At 39.4% G+C, this 22901-nt stretch overlaps 1 protein-coding gene across 2 annotated transcripts in view; it reads right to left on the bottom strand.

The window, feature by feature from the left end:
• The window catches only part of LOC111150539 (DNA polymerase alpha 1, catalytic subunit), a 306965-nt gene that overhangs the window by 160154 nt on the left and 123910 nt on the right, over positions 1-22901 (bottom strand). For both annotated transcript variants that reach the window (XM_022508033.1, XM_022508034.1), the window contains exons 30-32: positions 21228-21360; positions 14648-14779; positions 9646-9820 (exon numbers count right to left, since the gene is read on the bottom strand). In XM_022508033.1, the coding sequence (XP_022363741.1) occupies positions 9646-9820; positions 14648-14779; positions 21228-21360 (440 nt within the window). The remainder of the gene's footprint in view (positions 1-9645; positions 9821-14647; positions 14780-21227; positions 21361-22901) is intronic.

Genomic DNA, 22901 nt, shown 5'->3' with positions numbered 1-22901 from the left:
CACAGAAATGAAGGGCAACCACCGGATGAATCTAACAAATGTAACACAAATGAAAGTAGCCAGACACAAAGAGCAAAGACACAATTTATATCATGTTCAAAAATAAGCAAACCTGGGGCGCCTGGGTGGCTCAGTGGGTTAAAGCCTCTGTCTTCCGCTTAGGTCATGGTCCCAGAGTCCTGGGATTGAGCCCCGCATTGGGCTCCCTGCTCAGCAGGGAGTCTGCTTCCCCCTCTCTCTCTGCCTGCCTCTCTGCCTACTTGTGATCTCTGTCAAATAAATAAATAAAATCTTAAAAAAAAAAAAAGAAAGAAAGAAAACCTCACCTACGATGTCAGGAATCAGGCCTGTAATTTTCTGGGGTGAGTAGAGGACAGTTTCTAGGAGGTGGCATGAGGGGGTTTATGGGGATGTAGTAATGATACAGGTTTCTTTTTTTTTTTTTTTTTTAAGATTTTATTTATTTATTTGACAGACAGAGATCACAAGTAGGCAGAGAGGCAGGCAGAGAGAGAGGAGGAAGCAGGCTCCCCATTGAGCAGAGAGCCCGATATGGGGCTCGATCCCAGGACCCTGGGATCATGACCTGAGCCGAAGGCAGAGGCTTTAACCCACTGAGCCACCCAGGCGCCCCATGATACAGGTTTCTTGAGCTCAGGGCTGACTACACTGGTATGTGTTTACTATGTGAAAATTTTTCAAGCTGTTCAGTTAGGTTTTGTGTGCTTTTTCCAAATGTATGTTAAACCACCAGAAAATTCAGGTTGAAAAAAGTGAGAAAATGAGTACTAAATATTTATGATATACCTGTGAGGTTGTGTCCAAATGTATTTGACTCTAGCCATACGTTATGCACCTCCTCACAGATGTGCACACCATCACCCAGGAAGCATTATTAGCAAAAACTAAAAGAAAATGAACTGAAATACAGTAAAGTCATTAGCTCTAACCACCCCTCCACAAGAAAGAGAGGAACATGTTAAAACATACCAGTAGGATGCAACTGGCAAACTCCAGAATAAGGGAAATTGTATAGGATACCACCACCTGCCCCCAGCCCCAGTTTCTTAACAAGTAAATTGGAAGGATGAATTTAAAAAGAGAAGATTAACTATTATATGGAAGTAGATTAGATTCTAATCCAAACAGGGAGCTTTTTAAAAGAAGTGCACCCTTAATACAACCAGGGAATATGAACGCTTATTAGATATTTGATGAGATGGAGTAATTTTTTTTTTTTTACTAGTGATGAAAATACTGTAGTTATGCTGGAAGGGGGGGGAATCCTTGTCTTTCAGAATTGTAAAATGCAGTATTTATAGGTAAAATTATTCGGTATCTAGGTTTCAGCTCAAAATAATCAGAGCAGGTGGAAAAGAGGAATATGATTTGTCCACAGTTGCAGACTGCTGAAGCTGGGTCATGAGCACCTGGGGACTTCTTATGCAATTCTCTCTACTACTGCACGTTTAGAATTTTCCCTAATAAAACATTTTAGGAATACTGTAGATCCAATTTCAAAATAAACAAGTGACTATACAAGTGGCAGACACCTGAAACTGCCTTTCATGGCAAAAATAAACCTCTCCATAACACAAACGGAAAACTTCTGAGTATTTAAAAAAAAATAATATCCAAACCTTAGAGTTAAATAAACTCCCAAGATTTTTACTGTCCTTCAGAAGGCAACTCCCAAAATGTTGACAGGAATAAAAATCCTAACGTGCAGCTACCTTCATGACCTTACACAATTGTTTTAATGCCCTTGATGATAGCTTTTGGGGGGGGGGCTTGTTAAAATTAACATATAATGTATTATTTGCTTCAGGGGTACAGGTCTGTGAATCATCAGGCTTACACAATTCACAGCACTCACCATAGCACATACCCTCCCCAATGTCCATAACCCAGCCACCCTCTCCCTACCCCCAACCCCCCAGCAATCCGCAGTTTGTTTCCTGAGATTAAGATTCTCTTACAGTTTGTCTCCCTCCCCAGTCCCATCTGGTTTCATTTTTTCCCCTTCCTACCCCCAACGATCCCCCGCCCTGCCTCTCAAATTCCTCATATCAGAGAGATCTTATGATAACTGTTTCTCTGCTTGACTTATTTTGGTTAGCATAATTCCCTCTAGTTCCATCCATGTCGTTGCAAATGGCAAGATTTCAATTTTTTGATGGCTGCACAGTATTCCATTTTGTATATATACCACTTAGGTAGCTCTAAACGTGAACTTTAAATTAATGAAATATATACCTCTGGGCAGGAAAAAACTTGGGAAGTATTTTCGTTCCGAATTTTAAACCTGACTGAGGATGGTAAGTGTATGCTGAAAAAATACTTGGAAAATAAAATAGCACAAAGTAATAGACCAAAGATTGCTGCTCTTACAACAAAGTCCTCTTCTTCCCAGCCACGTTGGTAAATATGTGGGGGGGGGCAGCCGGGCTGGAAGTCCCTAGACACTTTTTATTTTTTTTAATATTTTATTTTTTTTTTAATTTTTAAAAAATATTTTATTTATTTATTTATTTGACAGAGACAGAGAGAGAGAGCATAAGTAGGCAGAGAGGCAGGCAGAGGGAGAGGGAGAAGCAGGCTTCCTGCAGAGCAAGGAGCCTGATGTGGGGCTATATCCCAAGACCCTGGGATTGTGAACTAAGCTGAAAGCAGACACTTAACCGACTGAGCTACCCAGACACCCCAACACATCTTTTTAGAAGTTAGTAACTGTTAAACCATTTTTTCTTCCGATTTTGTAAAAACTGTCTTATTTTTAATAAGAATATCACTTTTTCAAGAAGGAAGCTATAAGTCACCACCTTCACCTTTTCTGGGCTTATTCATACATATATATTTAACATAGTTATAATCTGCATACAATGCTGTGTTCAGCTATTTTCATTTATTATGTCTTACACATTTTTCTACAGGCTACACAGTGTTAGTAAGTGCCATTTTGGTATACTTAATTAAGATGATGCATCTTTATAACGCACTGAGCCACCCAGGTACCCGATGATGCATCTTTTTAAAAAAACTTGATCTACAGGGCGCCTGGGTGGCTCAGTTGGTTAAGTGCTCAAGCCATGATCCTGGAGTCCTGGGATTGAGTCCCATAGGGCTCCTTGCTTAACAGGGAGTCTGCTTCTCCCTCTGCTCCCCCCCACAATGCTCTCTCTCTCTCTCTCTCCCTCTCCCTCTCTGAAATAAATAAATAAAATCTTTTAATAAATTTGACCTATAGTTACTAGTGCTACACCATATACTTGAAAGTTCCAGAGAGTACACCTTAAGCATTCTCACCATAGTGAAAAAAGTTAACTATGGCAACTATGTGAGGTGATGGATGTGTAATGCTCTTGATCTTGGTAATCATTCTACAATATATATGTATATAAAATCATCACTTTGTACACTTTGAATATATTTAATTATATTTGTTAATTATTTCTCAATGAAGTTAAAATTTTTTAAAAATTGATCTAACTTATAAATGATAGAAATTCCCATTTTTTCCTGGAAATTCCAAGTGTTACAAAACCAGGACAGTATTGGTCCCAGTGATTATCCTAAACATGTCCCAGCTTGGCTCAAAGTCTCCAGGGTCTCTTGCCTGACTTAGGTGAGCAGTGTCACTGCAGGCCCTCATGTGCCACATGGAGTGGCTGAGATGGCCTGGGTCACCAGCGTGGAGGTTGGGGCCCCAGCCATTCAGCAATGGGCTAGAAGAACTAATGAAAAGTGGGAACAGGCAACCATTCCCAAGGCCACACTGGCTTCTTCAAAGTGCATTCCCATAATGCCCCAAATCCCAACACCTTCATAAACTCTTCCCTGGTGGCCCCAGCCACAAGTGGTCTCTGCTTCCCCTGAGTACCTGAAATCCTCTATTTTACCTCTTTTGGGACATGAACTGTACTGTCCACTAGACTTCCCCACAAGAGTGAAATCGACTAAATGGACTGGGCTGTAATTTGAGTGAAGGAGCCATGGCTTACTCATCTTCAACTCCCTCACAGTGCCCATTATGACGCTGAGCACAGCAGGTCTTCAACATTAATCTATTCAATGAATGCAGAAGTAGGCTGGGAGTGTGATCCATTTGATGATGTGAATGGAATGGCGCTCCATCCTGGAAGAGATGGTTCTTATCAGCTGACAAGATAATATCCTGTTTTGCATCTGGTGTGATCTTACTTTTAAAATTTTATTAATTATGGTATAGAAAATATTTAAGGTTTGCAAATGATGGTCATGTGTGTACATTCTTCTAAGATCTTAACTGTGAAAAAGGCGAGAGTCTTATCACAAAGAAATACCTGAGGCGTGCGCGGGAGCTATCACCCTATTCCCAACCACCTGTGTCTTACCCACCCTCCCCCCAGCATCTTTTGTAGGTCTGTCTCCCTGGGCCTGCTAAAAGCACCTCCAATACTGCTTGGCCTGCTGTTACACTTATTTCTTGGATATTAATGGACCCTGCCTATTGACAAAAAAAAAAAAAAATGCCTTCTGTAACCCGTGTGGTAAGGGACCATTTTTTAAAAAGGGAATCTTTGCTTTCCGATTTAATCCAGGAAGACCCTGGGTTAACCATGTTGTCTTGTGTTAAGCCCTACTTTCAGAGATTAAATTCTAAATTCTCATGTTCTCCCAAAATCCAGTTTCTCAGGACCAGTGAGAAAACTGTCCAGGTAGCCAACCAAGTGCCTGCAGTCTACCAGTGACCATGAAGAAATGTACCTGACAGCTATTATACAATCACTGTTCATTGGATGAATTATGTAATTCTAAGTACTGTTATGCATGAAATATAAATTTATTAAAGGATGAAATTCAAGGATGAACTTTAGACTATCCTTATCACTGGCCTGTTTTGCCAGGTACAGAAGACTATTTGGATGCTGAAGCACACTGTGAATATTTCCTCCACAGACGATAAAGAGCTTTCATTAGAACAAGAGAGGAGAAAAAACCCTACGATCTGGAGAACAAAAGCTAAGAGTTCCAAGTTTTAGTGGCCACGTTTCCCATTGGGCTATTGTGTAAGAAGAGTAATACTATATTTTTTTTCCATTCACAGACGGAAAAGAGTAAAATTTTGCTTTATTTAAGCCCAACAGCAATAATCTTACACGGGTTTCAGAAAAATGATACACATTTTACTGTGGGATAATGAGGACCATTAGTTATTAGAGAGAACAAATTATTCTTCTTCAATTCAACACACTTATTCATTCACTTATTTAATAGACTATCCTCTCTCCTTTTCACTAAAATGGCCTTCCCATACAGAACACCTGGCCGTGCAACATGCCACCAGACAGACTTCAGGAGGGGTCTTGATAGGGAGAAAAATAGTCGGAGAATTTCCAAAGTGAAGCCACAGGATAATACCAACACTTGATGCTTGCCTTTCATTTCAAGGAAAGCAGTATAAAAGCAATAGAAAAAGAAAAAGGTAGTTGAAAAATATACTTGTTCTCCACAAAAGAGTCTTAAAAATAAAAAATCATGAACTTAATAATTTTCCTAAATGAAATTATGCCATTATTCCCGATTTCTTTGTACTGACTAAAAGGACAAAGTATCAAACTTCACTGAAGTTTCAACACTGTAATACATTTCATTAGTCAAAGATAAAAACTACATTAAAAGCAAGAGAATTATTTTATGTCTGTGATTAGGCAGTTGGAGGGCTTGTATTTTATGTATACATTTGTACACTTCAACTTATTTAACAGTGTCAGTTCACTAACTGCAGTTTTTTTTATATAAAGAAAACAGATTTAGAATTTTAAAAACAAATTACAGTAATTTTATGCCTACAGCTTGCACCTCTTAGAAACCATGTACCCCCTAACACTCCCCTTACTTCCCCACCACTTTCCCACCTCCTCCCTCCTTCTCTCTAAAACCACAGGCTAAGTGAGAACTGGTAACACGGGCCTCAAATCCTCTAGTGAAGAACAGCCACCACGGTTTTTGACTTGGGGTGGAGGAATAAAGGATGCAGATCACAATGTGGCTCTGGCACAGGGTAGGGAGCCAATGCCTGCAAAGCGCTGTCTGGAGACCTTCCACGCTTTCTACAGATCCTTATGGTAACTGGCATTTGCTGTCCTGCAATCCACTAACGTGCACCTCGTATGGGAAAAAAGGGAGAGATAAAGGACTCCAGGATTTTGCACTAAAGCCGGTAGATGGGTGGATACCGCCAGTGATGGCAGGAGGTGCAGCAGGTGAAGCGGCCAAATAGGGGAGGAGGGGGATGGCACAGTGAAGACAACTTCACAGGTCCTCAGTGTAAGAAGTGCTATCAAGTGGCAAAAGATAAAAATCAGAAAAAGATAAAAAGGTGTGTAGCCGTAACTGCTTGAGAGCTGAAGACACAGATTCTTCCAGGAGCTCTGACTGGCTACCTGGCATCAAGAGCCTACAGGTCGGGGCAGGGGGGAGGAGGCGGTGGCAGAGGGGGACTGGGCAAGACTGTGCACAAGCATGGACGGCTCCCACTGTGGACTGAGACTGGTCAGTAATAACATGAACCCTCTGAAGACAGGCCTCATGAGGCTACCAGCTTTGAAAATCATTTTTGAAAACTGGTTCTATAAGGCAGCTGCAATTAGGATAAAGTTTGTCCTTAAGCAAGTCAAAATCTGCCCACTGTTTAATTTGTAGTTATCTTAAATCTGACTCTAGAACCAACAGAATCAGTGTGATCCCCTCTTTGACCAGTGTTGAGCAGGCATCAGGCTACCCCTGGGCAGCCTCCACCACCCTTCACTCGACTGCTCTTTGGCTCAGACACAAGGCTGTGCTCTTACTTTGACATGTCCCTTGTGAGATGGCGCTTGTTCCGTCTACTCCCACTCAGCGCTGGGCCACTGGGAAATTTAAAACAAGGAAGTGAAGGGTAGCACTCAGTCTCTAGGCCAGGTTCTTGGTGATGCAAACAGAAAAACTGGGGAGATGTACTCTTTAAAGAAATGGCTCCACTCAGGGGGTTTTGGTGCTTATGCTGGGGGCCAGGGAGGTGGTGGCTACTGGTCCAGGGGGTGCAGTGGGGAGAAGAGGGAATGTAAAGAAAATGAAGTTCCCACTACTTCACATCCACGCCTGCTTGGGGACCTCTGTTGGAGGCTCTCCGAGCGAAGAACAGGAAGTAGCGTGTTGAGCACATTGGTGAGGAGCACAAGATGTGGAGTCACACACAGCTGGGTCTCCATCTGACCACAGCCAGCCACTTACGAGCTACGCAACAAGACCAAGTTAGCGATCGTTCTAAGCCTTGGCTTCCTTCCCTGTAAAATGGAATGAATAGAAGGCTGGTGCAAAGATTAAATTAGATAACATATGCAAAGTACTTATTACAGTATCCCACAGAGTAAGCACCCAAGGCAGGGGCAAGGAAAAAGGAGGAAGCTAAGAAGTATTGAGCATTTGCACTCCCCTCCTCCCAGCTGAGGATGTATAAGCATCATCAAATACAACTCAACTTGGAGAACACATTTTAGGACGATTTGGGTAGCAGATTTTATCTTCCTCATTAAGTTTTGCTTAGGCAAATATCAAAAATGAGTTTCCACTTCCAGAACAGACAATGGTGGGGGTAGGGGAGTCAGGGCTGACAGGCAGGAGCTCAGAAAAATACTCAGCAGGGGCAGGATGGCAAACATGTGACTTATTCATGTGTCCAATCCCAGTCCACACATGCATAGTGAGCACTAACTATGTATAAATGTTTCTTTTTCAATTTTTTTTTCAAATTCTAGTTAGTTAACATATAGTGTCATATTGGTTTCAGGAGCAGAATTCAGTGATTCATCGCTTACATACAATACCCAGTGCTCAACACAAGTGTCCTCCTTAGTACCCATCACCCATCTAGCCCATTCCCCACCTACCTCCGTCCATCGACCCTCAGTTCTCTATCACTACAAATCTATTACGGTTTGCTTCCCTCTTTTTTTCCTCCTCTTCCCATATGTTCATCTGTTTTGTTTCTTAAATTCCCCATGAGTAGAATCATATGGTATTTGTCTTTCTCTGACTTACTTTGCTCAGCATAATACACTCTAGCTCCATCCATGTCGTTGCAAATGGCAAGATTTCATTCTTTTCAATGAAACTATGTACAGATCGTATGGACTGGAGAAGTGTGGACACACGCATGCAGAAGCCTGGCAAGAGAGTGGGAAGTGGCTGCTAACAAAACACTGAGTAATTTTTTTGCTCCAGGCCTGCGCCAAGCACTGCACGTGCATCATTCTCCTGCTCCCACAGAGCAACTGCAGTTTACAATTCCAGAAACCAAGGCGTAGATCAAGGTTTAGAGGTTTGCAAAAGCCACAGAGCTTGTGAATAGCAGAACCAGCATATAAGCCCAAGTCCCTATGGTGTCAAAGCCCATGTCTAAGCCAGACATTAAAAGCCATTTTAATGAGAAGAGGGGGAGAATTTTCCATGAAGCAGGGACAGAATAAGCAATGACTTATTTAGGGGATCCCTAAGTACACCGATTAAGAAAGAAGGCTAGAAATACAGGTTTGAGTTCCAAAGTCAGAGTTTGCAACTGCCAGAGTTAAAAACTGTGAGATGTCAGTGGCATTTGGACTTATAGGAAGTGAGGTGCCATCTAACGACTTTATTAGGCAGTATTCTAAAAATATCCATCTTGGCATACAATGGGATAGAGTAGACATCTTAAATCAATGTAACTCTTGACATGCTGGTCATCCAGAAATGAAATCAGAGCAAGTAATGAAATACATTTCTAAGCATGAGATAACTATCTGGTGCCATAGCAAAAAGTTAAAAAAATGCTGAGATTTTAGAGTTGACCAGCACCTCTTGGGATGATGAGAAATTAGGAATCAGCTAATTCCTGGAAGGTAAGAGCATGTCTAGTTTTCAAAGAATTTAAAATAAAGCAAGAGTAGGATACTCACAGGGAAACGAATACTAAAAATTCAACTTTTTAATGTTAAAAAAGCTGTGTATTCTCACTTTATACAAAAATACATTTAGAGACAGAGACAAGATAAACCAACCATCACAATACCATCAATCTCCTTATTAATGGAAGTTCACCAATTAAAGCCACAACAATATAAGCTCAGACCCTGTAACTGTGCCTAAAATGTCTTCATTCCTTCTCTTGCCTTCCCTTTCTTCCCTTGGCATTTACTGACTGAGTGCCTACTGTGGGGCAGGCACACGGCTATAGAGGTAGGAAGCATACGGGGTCCACAGTCTATGAAGAGAGGTAGACATTAACCAACCAGCCACAGGGGCGCCTGGGTGGCTCAGTGGGTTAAGGCTCTGCCTTCGGCTCAGGTCATGATCTCAGGGTCCTGGGATAGAGCCCCGCATTGGGCTCTCTGTTCAGCAGGGAGCCTGCTTCCTCCTCTCTCTCTGCCTGGCTCTCTGCCTACTTGTGATCTCTCGCTCTCTCTGTCAAATAAATAAATAAAATCTTAAAAAAAAAAAAAACAACCAGCCACAAAAATAAACGCCCAACTATAAACAAAGAAGTGCTCAACACACACCATACCCATAAACAAGGCTCACAACAGGTGAGGGAAGACTGTGGGTGCTGGCAAAGCCAGCTAAAAGCCTATGTGAGCTGGCAGCACTTACCTAACCATGTTGCAATGAGGACAGCATCAATTCCATCTATTGGCTCACAGATCCGAGCCACGACTGGGTGGATCTGCTGAGCCAGGTAGTACTGGGTGTCAATAGTTAAATTGTCCTGTTTCTGTAGCTGCTCAGGTGCATAGGCCCTCTGACCTGCAGTGAGGTTTGACCCATCCTACAAAAGGACATAGTACAGGTAAAGCTGTAGGAAATTCAGTCACACTATAAACATGCTTGCCCCAAAAGAGGGACGATGATTCAAATTTTATATATTCATTCCAAACACCAAAAAGTCCTTTTGACCTACTGGTGAATGTTTCATATGTATCTAAGAGTAGAAGGTCAAGGAAAACACGTCACCCACTGTCCAAGAATGTAAATCCAGCATGTGTTGCGTTCTATTTTTTGTTGAAACATGAAACCAACAAGATGGCATGACTAGATTAAATAATTCCACCTGCCATATCACAGAAGTACACTGAAAGACTTGCTAACTACTAGTCTAGTCAGAAAGGTCTTTTAGGAATGATGAGAAAAAACATGGGTGGTCCTTTTAATACAATCCCTTCATGCAAGAATTCTAGTCATAATCTCATCTTAAAGGGCCCCACGGGTCATATTTTTTTATGTATTGAAGAGCAAATGAGCAAGGGGAAAGAAAGGGTATGAAACCCACAGAGTAGTAACTTATATACAAGATATAATAGATAGGAATAAAATTAATGAGCTATCTTGGTGGAGTGGTAATGCTCTAGAAGCAAAATATTTGGCCAGTGGAATGAAGGATATGCCATTTTGCACTGTTTACACGGTTCTCCTCAAGGAAAGGAAACGAAGATGGGTTGAAGAGGATCTTTTCAAAGGCTTCCTCTTAATAAAGTTGTGTAATTCTATGTAACTGGTCCATATACAGCCCTGTGGGTGAGGTCACCATCATCTGTGATTCAAAAAAAAGTTATCACACTACTGGGCCAACATCTGACAACTCACTCCACCCTTCTTTCTCTACAACAACAGAACTTAATATTCAGACTAGTCAATTTTGACTATTCACAGTGCTAAGCTGCTCTGCAAAACGGATAGCATGAACCCTATTCTTTCATTCTTGCTACAACTGGCTCCTTCTCAGCTCAGCACCCAGCCCAAAGCAGAGGCTACTCGCACACTGCTATCTTCAGACTGGAGGCAGGGACCTCCTTCTCTGGCAAGGGTCTTGATGGAAACAAACTGGGATGTTTATCAACTAGGTCCTACATGGTCTAGGATATGATGAAATACTTAGAAAGCAAACCGTGGATTAAAAGACTTGTCAAATAATTATTTCAGGAGTTCACAACACAGTAAAAGAAATTAGGCAGAATTAATCACCTTTAATGGTTGCCCTTTGCGAAGTCTGAATTATTAGATGGGAGTAAGATGACAGTCAATGACAAAAAGAGGGTGAAAAATCCCTGGGCAGTGTCTTTACACACTTCAACTATATTCAGACTGACTTCTTTAACTAACGCCTGAAACCTGATCAATTTACAGGACTGTTGTTTTTTTTTTTTTAAACTGGTCTGTCCTAGCAATACTGAGGGATGCCTGGGTAGCTCAGTCATCTGAGCATTTGAATCTTGATTTCAACTTAGGTCATGATCTTGGGGTCAGGAGATTGAGCCCCGCATTGTGCTCTGAGCTAGGTATACAGCCTACTTGAGATTCTCTCTCTGAACCCCCCCCAAAATAAAGATTATATAGCAATGTTAACTTAAGTTTACCATTTTGTAATGGTGAATAAAAATCAAATTTATACAAGGGCACCTGGGTGGCTCACTCAGTTAAGTGTCTGCCTTTTGGCTCAGGTCATGATCTCAGTCCTGGGATCGAGTTCCCCGTCAGGTTCCCTGCTAAGTGGGGAGTCTGATTTTCCCTCCCTTTGCCCCTCTCTCTAACTTGTGCTTCCTCGCTCACTCTCTCTCAAATAAATTAATAATATCTTTGAAGAAAATCAAATTTCTATAGCCAAATTTTTTTTAAAAGCATATGAGTTACTTTCCAATATATCATTAGACGATGTTCTCACAGTAGGTCAAGTTTTTTAAAAAAGCAGTGGAAAATTTCTAAGCATATCCTCAGTTAAGAAAGTTTTTATTTTAAATAACCACATGAAGGGCCAGTTTTAACAATGACCCAAACATATTTCTTATTGTATTTAAAAAATCTGAGCCCAAACATGACTAAAGTCAAAAGAATTGGTAAGACAGGTTTTGCTGTGTTGTGTTGGAAAAATATCCAGGCCATGACATAACATATATCTCTCACAGACCTAATTCTCAAACCTAGCAAGATCCGATGATATATGCAATAACGCATGGTGTACACCTTTAAAATCAGATTAAGAAGCAATGTTGGTCTTCCTTAAAGAGCCTATGTAGTTAATTTGTGAACTTCACAAAGTACATACTTCACAGAGATAACCAGGTGCAGTCAATTCATTCAAAACTATGTCGTTGGGGGTATAGCTCAGTGGTAGAGCATTTGACTGCCAAACTATGTCGTCATCTTTAGTAGGAAACTAATGGAAAAAAGTTAATGGGTGACAAGTGGCCCCCTTAAAACAATTATGTTAAAGGCACACCTTATGCTATTATGTCTAATGAAAGTTACTAATAATTGAGGTTTAAAACTTAACCAACAAGCGGAAGTTGATCTAAGTCTCAGCAAATCACATAGGTTTTACAAGTTGATGGACTACAATGTAAATCTGACACCAAAAACATTACTCTCTGAACTCATCTGAATGCAGAGTCAGAATAAATTATCACTAGAGTACTACAGTCTAAATATAAATTTCAAACAAAACAGAACCTGTCTAGGAAACAGACTATTTGTGGAGGGCAGCTTTGCTTAGAGCAGTATTGTTCTTTTCAAAGTGTATCATCATACATTTTCAAAAAAAAATTCTAAAAATATGGCTGTGTTAAAAAACAGAATAATTTGAGCGCTTAAAAGCAAAAGAGGTAGGGAGCTTTGGCTCACAAATGTGCTCAAAGTGGGCCTGGCCCACTGTTAGGGGACAGAGGCAAATTAAAGTCCTACAGCTTTTCAGAGCACCTGGGTGGCCCAGTGGGTTAAGCCTCTGCCTTCAATTCAGGTCATGGTCTCAGGGTCTGGGGATCGAACCCCGCAGTAGGCTCTCTACTCAGTGGGGAGCCTGCTTCTCCCCCTCCCCACCGCACCCCCACTCTGCCTGCCTCTCTGCCTACTTGGGATCTCACTTTCTCTGTCAGATAAATAAATAAATAAAATCTTTTTAAAAAAAGTCCCACAGCTTTTCTTGGTATACAATGAGAAGCATAAACAAAAAGAAACATGAACTATAGTTTTAAGAAGCAAGAGAGTTAAGGCCTAGCACCAGTGGAGGGGGAAAATGTTGAAAACACATCAAATTGGATTTATTGTACTGTATCAGCGTCAGAAATTTTTGAGCTTTACTAGCTCAATAAGACCTGGGAAAAAGAGATCATAATACCTAATATCTAGACATCAAGGAACATAACCTTGACTTTTAAATCTATCGATCACACTACCATACATCTCCATTCCAGATTTAGCCAAAACATAATTGTGACTGGATTTCATTATTAGATGTTATTTCATGGAACCTATTTAATTTTTCAAAGCTATATTGCCATCTGCTCCTGTCATTAATAATCTAAGAGCTTTTCCATGTATGTGAAGTCGTAAGTGAAAAAAAAAGCTAGCCTATTTACCAAAATCTTTATTTGCATAATATGAAAATTGTTTTTTTGAGATGAGACTTGTCAGAGGCAATATGCAAAGCATATTAAGGGCTTGAGCGAGTCAGACATTTATGGAAATATTTTCCTGCAGGAATTGGCTTTCTGTAACAGTTCTTAATCAAGGGTAACCCTAGGAGGGAGACAGAGTCAAGTGCTGATTCCTGTCCATGTACTTAAATCATTTGTTATGTACATCACCCACAGTACCGAGCAGATATTAGCAGATAATTTTTAAATTCTGAAAAGACTATGATTTAAAAACCCATTGATTGTAGTTTGACAAAGATCAATCATAATGCAATGAAATTTAAGGCTTATCTAATTTTTTTACAGTAATAACAAAATGCAATAATTAATTAATTAAAAAGTAAGTCTTATAACACAGATGAATTATGCCTTTTGGTAAGTATACCACACCACAGTAATTTTAAAGAATTTGGATAGAGGCTGTGACTTTTTTTTTCCCCAAAAGGAAGAGATGAGACTTCTCCTTTGTTCCAACTGGAGTTAAGTGCTTTCAAAGAAAAAAAACTGCTCTTGTGTCCTACCCTCTCTCCTCATCCCTGTCAGAGGCATGCTACTCTCCAAAGAAACTGGTTAGTGATTTAAACCTGTGTTCCAGAAAGGGTAGAGGTTCCTCAGAGGTGCCACACGGAAGAGGCATAAGGCAAGGAGGTGGGTTCTAGGTCCCCCTCCACTCAAAATACAACAAACAAACCGGTGAGATCATTTGCGTTTTCTTCCTAAGGCATATTTTTGGGGGTCTCGTACCTTTCTCCATATTAACAAGCACTTCACATTTTTCTTAAGTAACTCTTAGAACATAAGCTAGGGAAAATGTATTTACTCTCTTATTCTAAGTATTCATAATGGAATCTGTGGCAAAAGGAATGATAATGGACTACTGCTGGACATATGACCAAATTTGCATACATTTTTCACTTAGGTTAATTAAGGGTTGAAACAGTACCTACTGTTATGCTTCTGTCTCACCAAAACAATTTCAGTAAACCAGGACACTAGTCTTAAAGGTTTTATGAAAATTTTAGTAAAATACACCATACCTCTAATCCTTCAAATGTTTAAAAAAACAACCAGACTAACCCATCTCTTTACAACATCAATTATTTGGAAGACCATTAAATAAGACACTGTGGTGATCTGAGTTTTACTTTGGGTTATGGGGTCCCGGAGTCGTATTAACTGCTACAGTTTACCTGGCAGATGACATACGACACGGTATCTCCAGCTTTCACCTTTCTGCCTCCTTGAGAATTCATCCAGAGGGCAACATGTACATGAGGTAGGCTTTTTTTATCAGGATAATCCTGGGGATCCTTTGTCAATGCCTAAAAGAGAAAATGAGGAAACCAAAAGCCCCAAACATTAAAATAAAACCCTTCTCACACAGATATACACTAAACACATCTTTCCTAGAATCCTATCTTACACATAAACATAAAAAGGACAAAAGCTGCATATAGAAAACAGTGCCACAGTCTTTAGACATTCCATCCCCAAGGCTCCTCCCTCCTTCATTTACTAATGTAACTAGATGCAACTCTGGCAAAAAAGAAATAGAAGTTTATGGGCCATGGCACATAATACTTGCATATAAAAAATTCAGACGATAAAAACTCAGTTTTCTATCAAGTCTTCAGTTTCTCTTAATGCCTGCAATTCCCTCACTGAATTAAGTGGTTTAGTAAGGACTGATGTAGATTGGCTACTCTGACTTAATGATCTCTTTCTCAAAGGCTCCTCTAGCCTAAATAAATCTCAAAGGTACAAGAAACTGGTGGATTTATTCACACTGTTAATTTAAGTTCTATAAAGGCAGAAGGAACGAGTTTCAAAGAGAAAGTAAGCCCCATGAGCGCAGGGACATATCAGCCTGGCTTGCAGTACTCAGTGCTCAGAACGATTCCTGGTAAACAGCAACAACCAAATGTTGGCAGAATTATTTTGCTCACTCTGCAATAATTCACTAAGTTCAAGCACTGTAAAGTATTGTGAGATGAGTAAGACAGTCACTGGTCCTAAGTCATCTGCTATTAGTAGATGATTCCTCATTCTGCAAATAAAATCTCTAAAATAAGCCATATGTGCCCTAAGGGTCATGTGAACAGTGTTAGGGAGAGAGTTTAGAGAGGCAAAGATCACTTCCATCAGATAGCAGAAATCACAGAAGTAAAAAACTTGAGCTGGCATGTGAAGAAAAAGAGGATTTTAAGAAAAGGTGACAGGAGCAAGAACATTCTGGGTAGTGATAAAAGCAAAAGTTAAGCAAGAGGTAACACAAAATACAGTCCATCAGACTGGAACTCAGTATGCACGAAGGGTAGGAGAGAGATATTAGTCTCGTGGTTCATTTCAAAAGACAAGAGGAAGGGCAGGGGGCAGGGTGCCCCACATGACTAGATCACCTCAATGTGGTCTGCAGAACCCTTAGGGTTCCAGATAGCCTTTCAGGGAGTCAAGAGGTCAAAATTATCATCCTGACAATACCGTTTGCATGGGTGATGCAGAAGCAATGGTAAGTAAAAGTTCTCACGTCTCATAAACACGAATCAGGGCAGCCACACCGAACTATGCTACCACTTGTATTCTTCACCACCACACACTCAGAGAGAGAGACAGACAGACAGACACGCACACACACACACACACACGCGCGCGCGTGCCAATTTCACTAAAGAATGCCCTTCATGGAAGAGCAAACATTAGTTTTCTAAGCTCCTGACCCTGAACAGAAAAGGCTAGTATTTTGTGGGACGAAATAAGAAGTATACACAAGACATGTCTACTGTATACTGAAGAATGAAGTTTGCTCGAGAAAAAGCACTTGTGCAACTGTTCTGAGTTACAAGCTGAACTAGCTGCCTTGTTCACACAACATAATTCTTCCTTGCAAGCATGACAGGCCAGCTACTGCTATTCAAACGTGAGTTTCTGGCAGATAATTTTTTTTCTTTTTAAAAGATTTTATTTACTCATTTTTGAGAGAGAGAGAGAGAGAGCACGAGCAGGGGGGAGGGGCAGAGGGATAGGGAGAACCAGACTCCCCACTGAGCAGGGAGCCTGACATGGGGCTCCATCCCAGGAACCTGAGATCATGAACCCAGCTGAAGGCAGACGCTAAACCGACTAAGCCACCCAGGTGCCTCAATGGCAAACAATTTCTCAAAAAAGAACAGAGTGAGCCTGCAACTTCAAGAATAACAAATGCAGGGGTGCCTGGGTGGTTCAGTGGGTTAAGCTGCTGCCTTTGGCTCAGGTCATGATCTCAGGGTCCTGGGATCGAGTCCCACATCGGGCTCTCTGCTCAGCAGGGAGCCTGTTTCCCTCTCTCTGCCTGCATCTCTGCCTACTTGTGATCTCTCTCTCTGTCAAATAAATAAATAAAATCTTTAAAAAAAAAAAGAATAACAAATGCAGTACATCCTGCCTATGATAAAATTCAACCTTTCAAGCACAAATTAGAATTGTAGAAAACTTGTTTGCATGTGTGTGAGCTTAATGGCTTCTCAGTACTTAAAGACTTTTCTGATGATATAGGTAGGAATACTTTAAAATGTGATTTTTTATAATGTACAATGAAATGCATCAATATTTGGAAGATCTGTAAAACCCAGGAAACTATCATTTCACAAATGACCAAAGCATATGTCATGCATCAGTAAAATATCTATTCCAAGTACAACACAGACCAACAGACTTTCATGTGAGAATATGGAAAGTTCACTGATTAGGTTTCAGATTTTCACATTAAAATAATATTTATGAAAATGCCACTTAGATAATACTGGTATAGAATCAAAGAAGAATATATACAACTATCTGAAAAAAAGTCCTGAAATATTTCCTTTTCTAACTATGTATTTGTGTGAAAATGGATTTTCTTCCTATACTTCAACCAAAACCACACAGACAGACTGGACACTCAAGAGGATATAAGAATCCAGATGTCTTCTACCAAACTAGACATTATACAGATTTGCAAAATTATAAAATGATGCCACTCCTCTGACTAATTTTTCTTTGTTTTGAAATACATAGTTACTTTTCAAGGAAAAACGTTATTTTTGTAATCACATACTGGGTTTATTGCTATTTTTAAACAAATACATAAATGTTTTAAAAGTTCCTGAGTTTTAATTTCTAACAGTAAATATTAACACAGGCCATATAAACAAAAGCTCTTACAGTCCTCAATTATTTTAAGAGTATGCAAGTGTCCTGAGACGAGGAAATGTGAGAACTGCTGGAGCAGAATAAAGCAGGTCCTCCAACACAGCTGCACATACCCATGTCATGTCCACTTTCTAAATCGTACACTCAAGTGCAGGAGAGCACCTAGGAAATGCTCTAACTATCTGACTCTCCTCTAAACTGCTTTACGCAGAGTCTAGATTGACTTGAATGGATAATATTGCAAAAAAACCTTAATCAATAGAACTCTACTTAAAAAATATCTTCCTCAACTTACTATACTCCAGAGCAATATTAAGAAATTCTGAATTTCAGGGGGCCTGGGTGGCTCAGTTGGTTAAGCCACCGCCTTTGGCTCAGGTCATGATCCTGGAGTGCCCACATCGGGCACCCTGCTCGGCAGGGAGTCTGTTTCTCCCTCTGACCCTCCCCCTCTATGCTCTCTCTTTCACTCTCTCTCTCTCAAATAAATAAAATCTTTAAAAAATTCTGAATTTCATGTAATATACTTTCCAGTTATTAGATTGGGGCTATTTGAGGATCGTACAAGCTAGTTTTAGAAGGCTTGATTTAAAAAAAAATGCTTCCTGGTGGTTCAGGCTGAAGTTAACCAGGGCTATACAAATCAGCTGTGAAGTACTTTGTGTTACTTTATGAAAAATATCTAAGCTAAGATTGCGGTAATTCAGAAAATCACACATGATGTTTTCCAGTTGTTTTTAACAACAAGGACTAAAATCTCCACAAAGGCAAATCTCACCACTTTACTCCCCCACCCTAGGCTAGCCTCCTATTTTCAGTCCCTCCGAGATCACAAAAAATATCCCTAACTACAGATACACAGATATTCTCTCATAAGACCAACCACAACCAGTCGCATATATAGACTCTTCCATTCCACTCTCCTTTGAAAGCGATGAAATGTCAAAACTGAATTGCTCACAAGTTTTAAACACTGCAAATATTCAGACAAATGTTAATCAAGACACATCACCTTTGACATAAATAGTTTGCCATAAACAGACTTAGGAGTAACTATGATATAGATAGTCCTTTCATCAGAATTCACTGCACTTCTGTCAACACTGCAGAAATCCATTTTCTTTATTAAAAAAGAAATATAAAAATATGGGACAGTAAATATCTTTGAAAGACTATTTCCATCTTGTAAAACATGGACCAAGATTTGCTCATTCAATTTTATATCCCAGAATGTAGCACGGTGCATATAAGAAGTACTCCATGTTTGATGAATGGGAAAAGTAGAAAAACAAGTGAATTCTTTTAATATTTACTGAACAACTGTTATTTGCCAGCTACTACATCAAGTGAAATGGAGAATACAAAGACAATAAGTCACAATTTTAGCTCTGCCACAGAAAATGAAGGGCACAGCCCTAATCACATTAAGTATTACTATTATTATAAATAATAATGTCACCATAAATTGATAATTAGTGAAGCTGAATGATGGATACATGGGGATTCATAATACTATTCTCTACTTTTGTAGTAAGTTTAACAATTTCAATGGTAAAAACTTCAAAATAACAAGACTGTCTGCAGACCGTTCATGAGCACTCGGGAGATTGCCAGTGCCTCAGGATATGGTGTCATTCCTGTAAGAAGATGACACTGTGGGCGCACTGACCTAGAGGACAAATGCTCAGTGTTCTTCTGCCAATAATGTGGCCATGTTTGGATTCAGCCTTCCCAACTCCTGCCTAAAACCCCCTGTTAAAGAGGGCCCACATTTCTAAGAAGGGAGATCATGTCAGGGATACAGTCTACAAAATCGATGCAAAAATTGATCAAAAGAAGACTGAAGTCATAACTTTTACTCATGCACATTTCTGGGGCAGACCAAACAAAATTGGAAAGGAAATCACTTTTTAGATGTCACAAGTGATGCCATGCCAATGGGTAAACACTGCATGGCTTCAAGTGAAGAGCTAGTGCCAATACACATGTCCTCTTACTATATTTACTTCTATTTTTTTGTACTTCCATGTAGAAATGAAAGTCCTATTTTGTGACATTAAAGACCTCACAGTAGAGGTGTAGGAAACAAATGACTCACCTAAGAATAAACACTAATCCTAAGGATATGCATAGAAAATATTCATCTCCTCTGAAAACCAATGCAAATTAAATGCAACAGTGAGACACTGTTTCATATCATAATGATAGCACTATTTCATTTAAATATCACCAGTGACATTATCACCAGTGAACTCTCATCAATAGGAGCAAATCTGTGGGGAAACTGGCACACACATTTTGTTCTTATCAATGGGTATCACCCTTTTATAAAGCAATTTAGCAAGAACCATAGAGATACACTAATCTTTTAACTCAAATAATTCACTTCAAGGAACCTAAACTAAAATAATTCATCCAAAAGCAAAAAGATAAAGAAAAAAAGATGTTCAATACAGTTATTTCCAGTATCCAAAATAATGTAAATAATCAAACAGAAATTTTAAATAAAGATATATCAGTGAAATATAAGATAAATATAACCTTTTTTAAGATAATATAGAAATGTGGAGCAATCTATTTATGTCAAATAAAAACAGATTTCAAAATAATATATATTGTGATTGCTTCAATGTAAAAATGTGTTTTCAAGAGCAAGGAACCACGGAAAAATGACAAGCACCACTTTAGCACAGGGGTATCATGAATGGAGTTTTAACCCTAAGTCTTCTATTTAATGTCATCATTAGACTCCTTTTCATTAAAATTCCGTTTTTGTATCAGCTTTGATAACGTAATCTATTTATCACAAAATGGGTAAAACGGTATTCACAAAATTAGCTTCTGAATATGTAAGGGTACTCTTTTTAAATGGGGGGAGGAAAGGAAATCTGCAATCTAACATCTTATATTACGCAGCACTTTGGAAACCAAGGTTTTATTTTTCAAATTAGGTAAGGAAAATTATTCCTCATTTTCAACAACTAAGACTGCCCATAAAGCCTAAATGACACAGTTGAAAAAGAAAATAAAAGCACAAGTCCTCTGGCTATAAAGAAAATGCTATCCCCATCTTAATTCTAAAGAACTATGTCCCAAAAAAAGCATTCTGATTGCAGTACCTCTAAGGATCACCTTCTGTGAATGTCCCCCCTGCCACACACACACACACACACACACACACACACTCTCTCTCTCTCTCTCTCTCTCTCTCTCTCCCTCTCCCTCTCAGGCACTCTATCTCCACCTTTCTCTAAGCTTACAGGCCTGTCCTCCCAAACAACTATAAATGAGGAAGACTATGGAGAAGGTAATACTCTCTAGTCCCCTAAACATCAACTACATCACTACACAGAATCTCTGGAAACGAGGCCTCCATCAAGTAAGAAACGGAGAGAGAAGGCCTCTGTGGGTGACATGGCGGCACCAGCGGCCGGAAGAGGAAGAGTGGTGTGCTAATGGTCCATCGGTGAGTTAGTCGTTAAGCAGCTTTCATCACCAGCTAGAATGTATTCCAATTGCAAGGATGAGGTGGTTCTTCAACTAGCTGAAGGAGGCGAAAAACACACGGCAGCAGCTGGGCTCGGCAATAAATGCTACATTTACCTTGTTAATTTCAAACTGGCTCGCTGGGACACTGCCATTTAGCACATTTTCTCCAATTTCTATTAACCTCTTCTGAATGTTTTCCACTATAGTGTCTCGGCTTTGATCAGAAAGAATCTGGCCAATGACAAAGCTGCAAAGAAAGAGAGGGATTCATTTTTTTAATATTATACTTTATTAATAAAGGAGAGAAAAGGAAGATAAATGCCATTAGATTAACATGTGGACAAGAGCTGTATTGAAAGCTAACATGAGAGTGAATGTCCAAAAGGCCGTTACTATTTGTTTTTTAACATTAACTCTACCAAAGGTTTACCAACCTTGGAATGTCAGGTTTGCCCTTAAACATACAGACCATTTTCTAATGCAGCAGCTAAGGCTTCATACAAAATGTGGATAGAGAAAGGTATGTGTTCCATCCACAACTGTATATATGCAATTACAAAATTCACAAGTGGTTATACTTTACTCATAGGTTAAAAATTTTAAAAGGTAAAAATTTCACTTTCCCCATAAAGCACCAAGATATTATCTCTGATATCACCAAGCTGAGATGACCATTAGCTAGGTAAGCAGAAATATAGTTCTTTATGCAAATTTCTTAAAACCAGAAGATTTCAAACTTCTCTTTCTTCAGCTTCATTATATTCCTCAGTGTTCTCCAACCTTACGCTATCCCTGAAAAACTTATTATTCTACCAGACCCCCTCAAAAAAACAAGGGGAAAAAGAAAAGGAGTAAAAAAGCCAATATTTTATCCATTTCTGAGAAAATGCAGAGCGAGGGTTTGACAGCTGCATTGTAATTTGTCAGAAAAAGAACCCTGACAAAAACATTTGTATAGCTTTAATTACTAATACATTTCTAACTCAGAGAAATTTACTTCTATTATGATGCATCTTTTCTTAGAAAACACAAAGCTGAAGAGAACACTCTAATCGACAGTCTATACAAAGTAGTTTCATCTTTCGGTACATTTGGGGGCAATGAAGCATTTCAAATTTCATTTCATAAAAGGCTAACAGTGACCTATAGTTGGATGATCAACTTTGCCTAATCAAGAGCAGTTTTGCAGAAGCAACAATTGCTCAATCTCCCAACTTGAAAGCAAGAAGACTGGAAAATAAGTAAAAAGTGTGAATATTTGGCAATATTAAAATTAATTTAAATTTTGCTTTAAAGAAAAAAAAATTCTTGTTTTCAGAATTGGGTAGGCTCATCAAACAGGAATATCTAAAAAGATGGTACACTAAATACCTAAGGATTCAGGCTTTTCTAAATGGATGCTTTATAAATTAATGTGACCCTTTAAAAAAAACAGGCCTTAGCATCACAATTTCCAGTCTCACTTGCAAAGCTAGGGGATCAGCCATGACATTTATTATTTCTGAGGTACTTATGGTATTTGAGAACTAGCTCTTAAACTAACCTAAGATTAGTAAGAATTTTATTATTTTTTCTTTTTGCAAGAGATTCCTAAGAATCTTTACACACAAATTATACGGATGGGAACAAAGTCTCAGTCCATGGTCCACTATGAATCCCAGAATATTTAAGCCACAACATGGGAACACCTTAACAATTATGTTCCTAAAGAGGCTCTACAATGATTCAGGAACACAACACAGGCACTTTCTTTCTTTCTTTTTTTTTTTTTTTTTTTTTAAAGATTTT

The sequence above is a fragment of the Enhydra lutris genome, unplaced genomic scaffold (assembly GCF_002288905.1).
Source record: "Enhydra lutris kenyoni isolate GAN:26980312 unplaced genomic scaffold, ASM228890v2 scaffoldscaffold23, whole genome shotgun sequence".
Lineage (NCBI taxonomy): Eukaryota > Metazoa > Chordata > Mammalia > Carnivora > Mustelidae > Enhydra > Enhydra lutris.
Note: the sequence above shows the minus strand (reverse complement) of the source record. Positions and strands in the feature narration are given on the sequence as shown.